Here is a 13,758-nt window from a genome sequence, read left to right as displayed (position 1 = left end):
TTTCACCAACACTAAGGATGTTCTCGCGATAGCGCCCAATTATGAGACTCTTATAAATTAATGTTTCTCATATAAATTCATGCATGGGTTCACCATAACCGTAAACTCTCTGAGTTTTAAGTCTCACCTGTAGTTTGTGGTGTAATTAATGTTTCTTTTTCAATCATTCTTTTATTTTACTTTCCTTTTCTTAAATTTTCTGTAGAAACAATTACAACTGTTTCATCTTCTAGTAGGCTTTTTCTCTTCGATTTACCAAACAAACATACATGCCAATCAACAGTATATCATATTCTAACTTATCCATCATCAACATTTGGTAATTTAACTTCAGAATTTAAATCTTTTAGCATGAGTAGAATCAAGACAAAATTTTGAGTTTTAATTATCTAACACATCAAGTCTTCAATTAGTGGATTTCAATTGTATGATGATTGGACTTTTCAATAGAATTTGTGATGAGAAAGGAAGTGAAGAAGTTTGTGAAACAAAAATGTTATTATATATTGCACTAGAGTTAATGACTTTTTTCCACCCAAACAATGGCTTAATGACACTTTCCCACCCACAGATTTTTAAAATACCATTTTACTACCTAAATTTATATTGTGACGACGAACAGAGAGCAAACTCGATCCAGACTATTGGGGCTTTTAAACAGGGGAGGCCAATGAGTCTTTTGGTTGGATTTTGGTGGTTGGGATTGATCAGAATTTGACTTGAGAGGGACGGCTATGCAAACCCTAATCGCTTGGTTGTTGATGATTGACGGGGTCAACGGGAGAAGGGTTTGAGGAGTTTTGGTGAGTGACGACCGAGGAAGAGAATTGAGATGATATTGTGAGATTGAGAGAAAAGTTGAGAGAGTTATGGAAATTTAGAACTCTTAATTTCTGATTTTTCTTAACTAAACAGTAATCGTTTAGTGAGTGTTTTATACAAGAAGAAGCAACTGTGTAAACAGTTGACATAAAGAAATGCAAAATGTCATAGTTTGGAGCTATTGTCACAATATTAATAATTACAAAAAGGACCTTCATATTTTGTCCTTTTACATTTTTGGCTATCATTGCCCCTCAAACTGGATTATTCTTGTCCTTTGCTGTACTTTTCGTGAGGTGCCTATTTGATTACCATTCCCCCTCAAAATAGACTGTAGGATCTATAGAAGAAACCTTTGCTGAACTTTGTAGTTAAGAGACTACTGAATTGAATTTCCAGTATGACAGCAAAATGAACTTCCAATAAAAATCTGCAAAAGATGAATTGCCAACTTGCAAAAGATGAACTTCCAACATACAACTGCAGAGGATGAACTTCCAACATGAAACTACAGAAGACAAACTTCCAACATGAAATTGCAAAGGATGAACTGCCAGCATGCAAAAGATGAACTTCCAACATACAACTGCAGAGGATGAACTTCCAACATGAAACTGTAGAAGACAAACTTCCACTATGAAACTGCACAGGATGAACTTCTAACATGAAACCGCAAAAGATGAACTTCAAATCCATGCAAAACTGAACTTCCAGAAATGGACTCTTTAAAGTGCAGAGAGCCAGAACTGAACCTGAGAATTATATTTCCAAAAAGAAGAACCAGAACCAAACTTCTTTAAACTACAGAAAGCCAAAATTGAACCTTTTAAAATACAGAGCTGAGCTCCAAAGTCCAGCAATATAACCAAACTTCTTTAAACTATAGAGCTAAGCTCCAAAGTCCAGCAATAGAGCAGTAGAGCAGCTTAGAGTGAAAACTGCTATTAAAGACTTACTGACTTTTCAAGACATAGCAACAGGCTGTGGAGTGTCAACAACACAAAGTTTTTGTTTCAATTCTTGAAATTGAGTAATGGAGAGGGCTTTGGTTAAAACATCAGCAATTTGCAATTGTGAGGGAACATATTGTACAATAACTTTCTTTGCTAAAACTTGATCTCAGATATAGTGAGTATCAATCTCAATATGCTTTGTCCGAGCATGAAAAAGGGGATTAGAAGCTAAGGCACCAACACTGAAAAAGGGGATTAGAAGCTAAGGCACCAACACTGACATTATCATTCCAAATTACTGGACAAGAGTTGAGAGATACACCCAATTCAAAAAACAGACTTTCCAGCCAGGCTAATGTAGTTGGTGTTGTGCCAGTGCTCTATATTTAGCTTCAGTAGATGGTAAGGCAACCACTTTTTGCTTTTGGGAGCTCCACTGAATCAAGTTAGGCCCAAGATACCCACAATAGCCACTGGTGGACCTCCTGTCATCCAGATTACTTTCCCAGTTAGCATCTTCATAGCATTCAAGATGAAAGGAAGCTACTGGTCTGAATTGAGGACCATGAGATTGAGTTCTTTTAAGGTATCTTAAAACTGCCATTATAACTCAGTAGGAGCTTGAAGGTACTAACTTTGTTTGTTGACTATAAACCAAATGCCAGGCCTTGTTAAAGTTAAGTATTGAAGAGCTCCAATAGTACTTCTATACAAACCAGAGTCTTTAAACAGCTCACTATCCGTGACAGAAAGTTTTTTACCAGTAGTCATGGGAGTAGGGCAAGAATGTGAATCTTGCATCTTAGTTTTTACAAGCAGATTAGTGACATATTTGGTCTGCTTCAAGTGAATTCCTTCATATGTTCTAGTAGCCTCCAAGCCGAGAAAATAGGTAACTGAACCAAGTGTCTTCAAGGCAAACTGATTATTTAAGGTTTCAACAAGCTGTAAGATGCAAGGAGTGTTGGAACCAGTAATAAGAATGTTGTCTACATAAATGAGGACATAGAGAACTTGAGCATTATCCTTAAGAATGAATAAACAGGAATCTAAAATGGAATTCTTAAAACCTTTTTCCAGTAGTGCGTGTTTGAGTTTATCAAACTATGCCCTTGGTACTTGTTTTAGGCCATAAAGAGCCTTGTTTAGTTTGCACACATATGAAGAAAGATGAGGAACTTCGAACCATTCAGGCTACCTCATATAAACAGTTTCATTCAATTGGCCATTAAGAAAAGCATTATTTATGTCGACTTGTTGAATGTCCTATCCATAGGAAACAACAAGTATAAGGATGGTTCTAATAGTAATAGGCTTAATGACTAGACTAAAGGTTTCAAAATAATCCAACCCAAGTATTTGCTGGAAACCTTGAGCAACTAGCCTAGCTTAGCCTTATACTTGGAAAGTGATCCATCAGCATTAAATTTTGTCTTGAAAACTCATTTGTTGCCAACTATAGTCATATCAACAATCTTAGGAACAAGACTCAAAGTTTCATTTTTCATTAGAGCATTAAACTTAACTTGCATAGCCTCCTTCCATTCATTACTAACAAGGGCTTCACTTACTGTTGAGGGTTCAGGTTGGACAATATTGGTGGATAAAGTGAGGGTAGTGGAAGGTTGTGTAGAGGCTTTACTTGTTGTTGAGGTTTAGGTTGGACAGTAGTAATGGTAAACCAAGTGAGGGCAGTGGAAGGTTATGTACAGGCTTTAGACCTAGTGATCATTGGGTGTGTATTGGTAGTCATGGGTAAAGAAGGTGAAAGAGAAGTAGAAAATTGTGATGGAGTTAAATCTACTACTAGAGAGCAACCAGGAGCCTGAGAAGATTGCTGTAAATGGGGCTGATTAGTAGACAAAGATATTGACTCACTAGTAGGACAATTGTTCTTAAAACAGGTGAAGTCAACTCAAGAGGACAAGTGGATGGAGATGTGTTTAGTGTAGTGGAGGTTGAATCTATAACAATTGTATCAGAAGAAGTAGAACCTGAGGTATTGGAGATATCTATAGGAACAGAAGTATTATGTGATGAGGATAACGGAGAAACAAAATTAATGTTAGAGCTACAACGAATATTAGAAGTAAAGTTAAGTGCTAAGATTGAAGTATAGACTGACTTACCAACTGTTGGAGTGGGACGTGGATCAGAGCTAGCCACTACAGGAGGGACTTTGCTACTTATATCAGGTGTGGATTGAACAGAAATAAAAGGGACGCTAGGAGTAGGAGAGTTGGTATCTGGTGAATTAAGTGAGGGAATAGTAGAGTGAGAGGGCTTTGATAAAGACTGATCAGATTTAGTGGCAAAAGGAAACTCTTTTTCATTGAATTGAACATTAGGAGTGATAAAAGTTTTACCTTAAGAAGTTAAACACTCATAGCCTTTATGCACTAAGCTATACCCAACAAAAGTGCATTTGGATGAATGAAAACTGAGTTTATGTTTGTTAAAGTCTCTCAGGAAAGGAAAACAAGTGCAACCAAAAGTTTTAAGCTCAGAATATACTGGTGATCTTTTGAAAAGAACTTGATAAGGTGAGATGAAGTTTAAAACAGAAGTGGGCCTTCTATTAATCAAGAAAACAACAGTGTCAAATGCAAACCACCGTAATTGCAATGGCATAGAAGCATGAGCAAGTAAAGACATATATTAATACATATAATATGATTTATGTGATATAGTAGAATATGTATTTTATTGATATATAAACATTTATTATAGAATCAATTTTACAATAATTGATTGGCTCTAGGGCACCTATTCTAACAGCAACATGTGCATTGTATTGCCATGTTGAGAGAGTTGAGGATTGTGGAATAAATTAAGTTTAAATTTGCCTACTTGATCCAGTTGAAGATGTACCAGGTAGCTTTCTTCTCCAAATGTCATCGCATCGTTGAAGTCCCCTTCTCAGCGCCAATAGTTCCACAGAAATTACATACCCCACATAATTCTTCACCCTCCCCATTTGTCTTTAGTCGTTTTAATTTAGTGAAGTGTCGTCATATATCGGACACGACCCTCTTTGACGGTTAGGGGGGTTGGGCTATGCCTCTACCCATTAACTTGCAGCTCACATGTGTTTGGCTACACCTTATCCCGGCCGAATGTGGTTGTGGAATTGCAGTTGCTACCTCTGGAGGAAAGGGTGAAAATAGATTGAACCCTTCTACTTCTTCGATGGATGGAACGTAAAACTCATTTGGGAATGATCCTTCAAATGCATCATTTCGGGAATCCATTATGAATTTATGATAAAATAATAAATAATTAAAATGAAAAAAAATTAAATAATAATATGAATAAGAAATGATATTGAAAAATAGAAAAAACTGAATAATATAAATAAATAATTTGAATAAATTATAAATATAAATATAAATTGAATGAGAATTTGATTGGAGATTTGGAGTAGAGAGTAGAGAGACTGAGAGAATGAGGATTTAGTAGTGTGGAAAAAAATAAAAGATTTGAGGGTTATTTATAGTGTAGTTGTCTTTTCATTCCTTCCCCTCCCCCCTCCCCCCCCTTCTTTTACTTTTACTACTATATCGGGAGTTACTCCACGTATTGCTTGACGTAAAACAGATAGTGGTTAAACACATTTTTTTATTTTAAAATTTATATTTTAACCCTATAATTTATGTTTATTTCAAAATTTATAGGAAGTTTTATGTAATTATACAAGGAATTAAATAGAAAAAATTAAAATGGTTTGGGCCTAGACTTGGGACCGATCCCAAGCCTGGGCCTTGGAGGAGGGCCCAACGGAGGGACTGAGCCCTCCTCCTTAGGTTCAGCTCTATTTAAAGATGTGTTAGATATTGTAGCATTCATTTTGTCATTGTTTTAATATATCATTTAATTAATTGTTACAAATATAAATTACTTTGCCATGTTTGGAGGACATTTTGTCAACTATTAAATGGAATAGCGAATGAATGATTCCTTTGGATTTGACAATTTTTTGTTTTTGTCTTCACAAGTGAATCAATGGTTTTGACTTTTAAGATAAATTTTATGATTACTACTTAATTAAAGTCTTATTAGGAGTGTTTTTTTTCTGTGTTCAAAATTTTATATTTACTATTTCATTTTAAAATTTAACATTTTTGTCTCTCTTATAGAAAATAAAGGAGTTACCTTTCAAAGTTTTTTTTTTTCATAATATCATTCAAAACTATAAATAGTATTAATATAATCATTCTCTAAATGTAAATGCCATAAATCTAAAGAAATTACTACTTAGTAATATTTAGATATATTATATATTAATTGCCAAATCTAAAAATATTTGAAAATAACAAAGTAAAATATACTCGCGCAACGTGCGGGTTTTAATCCTATTTACATAAATACTATCACATTAAATTCAATAACAATTCATAAAAAACAATAAATTATCAACAAACTTATTTACTAATTATATTTTACCACATGAAAAACAACAATAATTAAAATAAAATTCTATAAACATATGCATTATGAGAATAGGAAATTTGGACCAATAGAACATTTTGTACAATTAATTAGTAGATCTCAACCAATTGTAACATCCAATTATTCAAACAAACATGGTGTCAAAACAACTTTCTTAAGTAACCCGTGTAACGCACAGGACTTTCAATTAGTTTCAATATACATTTAATAGTCAATTAACCTTCTATTAAGTCAAAGGACTAAAGCAGTAATATTTTTAAATGAGAAGGACCAAAACATGATATATGAAATGATCTATGTACAATATTTCTATAGTTTGATTTAGGGTTTCTTTTCAAGTATTCGCTATTGTTATGCTGAAAATAGTGAGATTGTGTGTATTCAAGTATCTTAGAGGGGTCATTTGGATCGGGGGTATATAAGATAACGGAGGTAATCTTCGTTTATTTTGCAAGATTTTGGTGTTTGGTTTGCAAGTAATAAAATATTACGGTAATCTTTTATTGTAAATAGTGTTTATTGTTGGTAATGTGGCGAGTAATCTTATTACTTTGTTGAGAGGTGTTATTAAAACATTACCAGGATAATCTGATTTTTCTACCTATTTTGCCCTTGATTAAAAACTATTTCAAACATAATTGTCTTCAAATGTCTACCAAATAACAATTATTCAGCCCCTTACCTTTGAGAAATTAGCTAAAACACCCCAGCCATAAAAAAGTTTAAAAGTTAACAAAATACTTTCAACTACCCAAGACCACTGCTGGTTGTGACTCACCATTGCCGACCGTCGGCGTCAATCATCGTAATGGTGTACGACCGACGACATCTAGTTGGTTATGCACTAATAAGGCAGTTTTCAGCCATGAATCATGGTCGAAAACAGCCACATTTGTGGCTATTTCACGGCTACATCTTTGCCCATGAAATGACCATAGATCTGGCTGTTTTTTGCCATGGATTTGTGATCCATAGCCATTTCTGGCGTTGCAAGTGCACGATCGGCCATATATGACCAATCGTGCTTCCTTCCATTGCTAGCGGTGGTCGGCAGTGGTGGCTGGTTGCCGATAGTGGTTTGGGGTAGGTGGGAGTGATTTTGCTACAAATTAAAGTTTTATATGGCTGGGGTGTTTTAGCAAAATTTTAAATGTAGTGGGTTAAAAGAAATGATTCAAAAAATAATAATAAAAAATACTATTATATTAATATTTTAAAAGGAGGACAATTTAGTAATCTATGTAACATACCCACCCATTTATACTCCCCACTAGGGGTGTACCTGAGCTACTTAAGTGCCTTTTCAAGTCGAGCCCGAGCCACCCAATACTCGGCTCGATAGGCTCGTGAGCCTCCATGGCTTGAAAGGGTATGAGTGTAAGTTTTTTAAATATAAGGTGTAAGTTTTTCAAAGTATAAGGGTGTATATGCAATTTATTATTTTATATATAAATTGTTTATTCTAAAAACCCTAACACATTTTTCATCACAGTCACACTTCTTCTCCTTTCTTTTCTCTTTCCTTTTTCTTCTCCTTTCCTTCTTCTTTCCCTTTCCTTTCTCTTTCCTTCTTCTTTCCTTTAGCTCTTCTACCTCAAATCTATGGCATGACAAATCTTGTCTCACTCTCCCTTCTCCAAGCTACTTTTTCTTCTCCAAAAATGAGGCTGTGAGATTTTGTTCTTATGCTTGCTCGGTTTTTATTGCTTTTACATTATCATTAAGGTTTCAATCTGGTGGCTTAGCTTTGAATTTTTTCTTTTTTCTTAAAAGATTGTTGGTGGATTGCTTTAGATTAAAGCCTGTTAAACAAGCCGAGCTTGAGCCGAGCTTCGAGCTCAACAAATCATCTCGAGCCGAGCTTCGAGCCTGATTTCTAGAGCTCGTCGAACCCAAGCTCGAGCTCAAGTTCGCTAAATTTTCTCGAGCTGAGTTTCGAATCCCATAGTGTTCGGCTCGGCTCCGCTCGTATACAACCATACTCCCAAACAAACATATCATACACCAATTTATTTGAACTAACTAAACACATTTTCTACACATTCACAATAATATTCAAGATGATCTTTCTTTCCGTTAATATAATTTTTTCCTATAATAAAATATTATATGATCCAATTGCTCCCACATGATTTTGTTTCCTCAAATCATACATAGACATATGGACATTTGGAATCGGATCCGGTTTTTGGACAAAGAATATTCGCTTATCACGCAAGCCCTAGCTGGCAGATTAAACATTTGAAATCTAATCACCACCGCTCCTTTAAACTTTTTGGTTCAGATTAAACTTTTTAGCCGACAGTTAAAGAAAAACAAGGAAAGTGCTAAGAAACAACCAACCACTCATTGACCCTAATTCCTATATATACACTGAAAAATTGCTCAAATTTTATCGCTTAAAAACTTACATATTGATTTAATTAGGCTCATTTTTAAGGAAAGAGATGGAAGCAATATCCATTGGATCTGATCCTAATCTTTATTTTCAAGTAAGTATTTGTTTTCTCATTCATGTTAAATCGTTTTCAATTTCCACTTCTCCACAAAATTTTCTCTCTCTGATGTCTGTGTAATTTATGTAGGTGGTCAAGGAAAAAATTAGTGAGGGAATGAAGGGTTTGCAAGATTTAGTAGTATGCTACAAGGACAACTTGATCCCAGAAAGTGCTGGAGTGGTTAATGAAATCATGGCCTATCTTCAATCTCTTCAACGACAAGCACAGGTATCATTAATACTAACATGTTTATTCGTCTTCAGGTTCTTTTATTAATCTTTGTTTACCGTCTATAAGTTTCTTCCTCTTTAATTAACTTTTCTGATCTTCTGATCATCACACTAACATGTTTATCTAGAGTTTCCGGTTGTCGGAATGGGCCGCCGGCCGCTGGAATTTGATGGCCAGAAAAGTTTTAGCAAGTCTAGGTAACGATATAGTATCATAATGATCGTTTCGGAAATATCTATCTAGTCTTATATTTTTTAAAGCAATCGATGCCGCGTTTTGCCGGGATCTGACTGGGAAAGTTTCGAGCGAAACTTTTCGAGTCAGATCTTGGCTAAACGCCACATGTATGGCCGTTGAAAGTTACATGGATATATAGAATTATTAGAAATAATCATTTTGGAACAAGAATTGTTATCAAAAATTGCCTGATAACTTTCCGATCACTGGATTCCTCGGGTCGGATTCTGACGTCCAATTGCTGGATTTCTTTCTTTTTTCATGTTAATATCATCCAAATGACATATTTTCTTATTTTCTTGTTACCATTACAATTATGAAGGAGATTGAATCTTTAACACAACAGAGAGAAGCACCTTTATCTTCCAATATCAGTGGAGCAGATCTGCACCATGAACAGGTACCCTTTCTCTCTCTACATATATATAGAAAAGAGATTAAAGTCGGTGATCGGAGAAGCAGTTTCCATCTTATGCAATTAAATATTTTGTTTATTTTTAGCTGTTAGTTTTGCAAAAGTTTAGCAGGATAGAGATGAAATTTCCTTATTATTGCTGGTAGATATCTTAAGAACATAATTTTTCTCTATTATAACACAATCATGTACGATAGTCTTATTTATAAGCCTCAATTTAAATATTTATTCAGAATTCCTTTGAATCCTTGACCAATGTAATCTCTTTCATTGAGATCTATTAAATTTTCCTTTTATCGCTTATAACAGGACATCACTCAAATTAGAGAACAAAGTACCAATTTGGGACCTACTCTGAATCAAGAGATTGAAGTGTTGATGAAACTAAATATAGAGAACACATCAAGTGCTAAAAGAAGAAAGTTGACATCAGTTGTTTGGGAGCACTTCATAAAGTATGTAGGAAGTAATGGGAAGGAATATGGCTAGATGTAAATACTGTGAGAAAGACTTTATAGGTTCAAGTAAGAGTGGAACCACACATCTCAAAAATCATTTAAGAAGTTGCCCGAGTTCAAAGAATCCAGGTGTAGGTGCAGAAAAAGCAGAAAAGAAAAGTGTGATTGATCCAAAATTGAATGTCTCTGATTTGGTGCAAAAGATTATTAAGTATGGGCTAAACTGCATAAAGAATGATATACTAGATGTTTACCAACAAGAGAAGGAAAAGCTCCATAAATACTTTGATAAAATGTCATGTCGTTTTAGTGTAACAGCGGATAGGTGTTCATACAGCAAGGGTGAAGTTCTTTTTATTGCAGTCTGCTTTATTGATGACAATTGGAAATTGAAGAATAGGGTTATTGTTTTGGAGAATGAAGAAGTTTTAGAGTCTTCCACTGAAAAATTTCTGAAGCGTTCTCTTCAAGATTGGAACATAGATAAAAATATATGTGCTAAACTTGGTGCTAAAAATAGTGATGAATTTAACGAGTGGCTTACTGAAAGAGCTTCACTTCTTTTTATTTGCAACGTATTTCCAGTTTTTAAGTTTTTAGATGAACTTGAATCTTACATAGGATATGCTGGGATGAGAACAGAATGGAACAGAGATATTTTAGATAAAGCGTCGAAGATTCTGAAGTACGCCAGGACGCTATCAAATGAAAATAAGCTTCAATATGCGGTAGAAAAAGCTGTGTCCATGGGCAAAACTGTAACTGATCGAAGTGTTCCTACACTTTTGGTTAACTTCGAACTGCTTGAGTGTAACTTTGAACTGCTTGAATGGGTAATGGAATATAAAGAAGCATTTTGTGAACTGGAGCAGATAGATCCTGATTTCAAGTCTATAAATTTTATCGAAGAGGATTGGGATAAAGCAACTGCACTTTATAACTGTTGGAAAGGCATAAAAGATGCTGCTAGTAGCTTGTCTGATTGCAAATATAATACTGCAAATGTGTGTTTTCCCATCGTTTGTGACATATTTTTTAAATTGTGTCAGTGGGAAAAAAGTGACAATCGTTATGTTTTTAAGATAGCATTAGGTTTGAAAAGTTGTTTTGATGAATATTGGAGTAATTCTAACTTGCTCTTAGTAATTACGGTAATTCTTGATCCACGGTTCAAAATGGACATCATAGAGCTTTGGTACAAAATGATTTACGGTTATGATGCAGAAGCCCAGTTTAAGAAAATCCGTGATGTTGTAACTGATATTTTTAATGAATATGCAAAGGGGGCTAACAGTTTCAAATCATCATCTATTGCGGACCGTGGTGTTAGGAATTCTTCAACTCCATTCAAAATGCTAGACAGCATGGGGAGGCCATGTAAATCTTCAGAACGTATTAATGATGTTACTTTACCAACCTCAGAACTTGAACGCTATTTGGAAGATTCAAAATTCCCTGCAGTTACAGATTTTGACTTACTAGCGTGGTGGCATGTCAACTCCCCAGCTTATCCGACACTCGCAAGGATGGTGCGGGATTTCTTTGCAATACCTGTTGCTGCTCCAGTTGAATATTTAGATTCTTCCTTAGCAACTGAGATTGGAAATATTTTTTATTTTAGCAACCTAGATTATGACTTAAGGGGAGCTTTGGCTTGTACAAAGATTTGGTTGCACTATACTTCTGAAAATTAATAATAAAGTTACTGAAACAACAGTGAAAGTTCTCCTTTCTCTTTTTACTTAAATTTTGTATTTAAGCAGAGAAGATGTCCCAATTAAGGCCGAGTAGAGTTGTGTATAAAATAATGTGGCAGTTGATGTGACAATACCACATCAGCTGCCATATAACCAATTGCCACATCACTTTTGAATAATTAACTCTTTAATCCTAATTTTCTATTTCTATTTCTCCTTCTCCATTTCTTTATTTACTTTATTATTTCATATTTCAATTTCTTTATGTCTTCTTCTCCATGGCTCTTCTCCTTTCTCTGTTTACTTAAATTTAGTATTTAGAGTAATGCCAGTATTTATTTAATGGGAAAAAGGCTGAGCTCTTATGCCGAGCCAGTAACATTACTGGTTTATACTGAAGTACCAAAAGCACGGTAAAGAAACCAACTTTCCCGCGAAAAAACCAGGGCAGACCCCAACCTTAATTCTCATTAACCCTACAACTTTATCTTCCATTTCTCAGTAACTTCTCCAACTTAAGCAAATAAGCTTTGACAGGTATTTTCTGTTCTCCAATCATTATACTTTTATGTCTATGTTCTTTCATAATTTCTGTTTTTCTGAGTTGTGTTTGAATTCAAAGCTGTGGGTGCTATTGTTTTGATTAGACAAATATTTGTGCTTTCTCGAGATTTTTTTGAAGGGTTTGGTATTCACTGTAATAATGAAGTAGAAAAAAAAAATTTTAAGATTTGGATTTTTACTGATCATGTAATTTGTCTCGCATTTTCTTCAATTTATAGATTTTACTTTTGTTGGATTGTTCTTTATTCTGTTTTTTATTTGAGTTGCGAGGTATGACTTTGTCGCTTTAAAGATTAACAAATGTAATATTATTATCTTGTAATTATGAATTTCTTTATGGGCATTTATAGTTGGGTTTCAAAGACTGAAATTGTTTGTGGTTGTCCAAGCTTGGGAAATTTTTTTTGGGTGAAAATCATAGAGAACTAATAGTGTGTTTTATTACTTGTGTATTGATAAAAATTAATACATCAATATATAGGAAAATGAAGAACTTATCTAGGAAACAAATAATTTAATCTAGGAAATGAACAATCTAACTTCATATTTTACAGATTTTTTTCTTAATATATATTGATTACAATCCTAATATTCTAATATAAATTGATTACAATTTTAATATCCTAATATAGAATTATACATTTCAATATTCCCCCTCAAGTTGGAGCATATAAGTCATATGCACCAAACTTGCTATAGATAAAATCAATGCGCAGACCTCTAAGAGATTTAGTGAGGACGTCTGCTAACTAGTCATTGGAACTGACATGATTAGTGGTAATATGGAGAGCAACTTGATTATCACAGAGTAACTTCATTGTGACACTTCTACAAATTTCAACTCTTGGATCAGTTGCTTTAATTAAATGAGCTCACAAGTAGCTAAGGCCATTGCATGATATTCAGCTTCTGCACTTGACGGGCAACTACAACTTGCTTCTTGCTTTTCCAAGACACTAGGTTTGCTCTAATAAGAACACAAAAACCTGAAGTAGAACGTCTATCAGATGGAGACCATGCCTAATTAGTATCAGAATATCCAACAATATGTGAATTACCCTTGTTCTCATATAACAAGCCTTTGCCTGGTGCACCCTTTATATACCTTAAAATCCGAACAACTACATCCCAATGACTATCACATGGAGACTGTAGGAACTGACTTACAACACTAACAGAAAAGGAAATATCAGGTTGTGTGATAATGAGATAATTAAGTTTACCAACCAGTCTTCGGTATCTTCTAGGATTAGCCAACGGCTCCCCGTGTCCAGGTGAGAGCTTTACATTAGGATTCATAGGAGAGTCTATTGGTCTGCAATCTAACATTCCTGTCTCTTCAAGAATATCTAGTGCATATTTTCTTTGAGAGATAACCATACCAGATTTGGACTGAGCAACTTCTATACCAAGGAAGTATTTAAGAAGTCCTAA

At 34.6% G+C, this 13,758-nt stretch overlaps 1 protein-coding gene across 4 annotated transcripts; it reads left to right on the top strand.

The window, feature by feature from the left end:
- Positions 1–8,566: 8,566 nt before the first annotated feature.
- Positions 8,567–11,810, top strand: LOC116120776 (zinc finger BED domain-containing protein RICESLEEPER 2-like). Of its 4 annotated transcripts, XM_031406747.1 has the most exons (5): positions 8,567–8,716; positions 8,810–8,950; positions 9,081–9,150; positions 9,513–9,590; positions 9,915–11,810. In XM_031406747.1, exon 5 carries the CDS (start codon positions 10,075–10,077, stop codon positions 11,755–11,757), a length of 1,683 nt encoding a protein of 560 aa, XP_031262607.1. In that variant the 5' UTR covers positions 8,567–8,716; positions 8,810–8,950; positions 9,081–9,150; positions 9,513–9,590; positions 9,915–10,074; the 3' UTR covers positions 11,758–11,810. The 4 variants fall into 4 exon arrangements, with proteins under 4 accessions (XP_031262607.1, XP_031262604.1, XP_031262606.1 ...); XM_031406744.1 differs by lacking the exon at positions 9,081–9,150; XM_031406746.1 differs by having other exon boundaries at positions 8,810–9,150.
- Positions 11,811–13,758: the final 1,948 nt, after the last annotated feature.

This window comes from Pistacia vera, unplaced genomic scaffold (genome assembly GCF_008641045.1).
Source record: "Pistacia vera cultivar Batoury unplaced genomic scaffold, PisVer_v2 Contig944, whole genome shotgun sequence".
NCBI lineage: Eukaryota > Viridiplantae > Streptophyta > Magnoliopsida > Sapindales > Anacardiaceae > Pistacia > Pistacia vera.
This window is presented reverse-complemented; position numbering and strand designations above follow the sequence as displayed.

Bases quoted from the DNA above. Each gene is read 5' to 3' on its own strand.
- LOC116120776 (XM_031406744.1), top strand. From the start codon at position 10,075: ATGGGAAGGAATATGGCTAGATGTAAATACTGTGAGAAAGACTTTATA.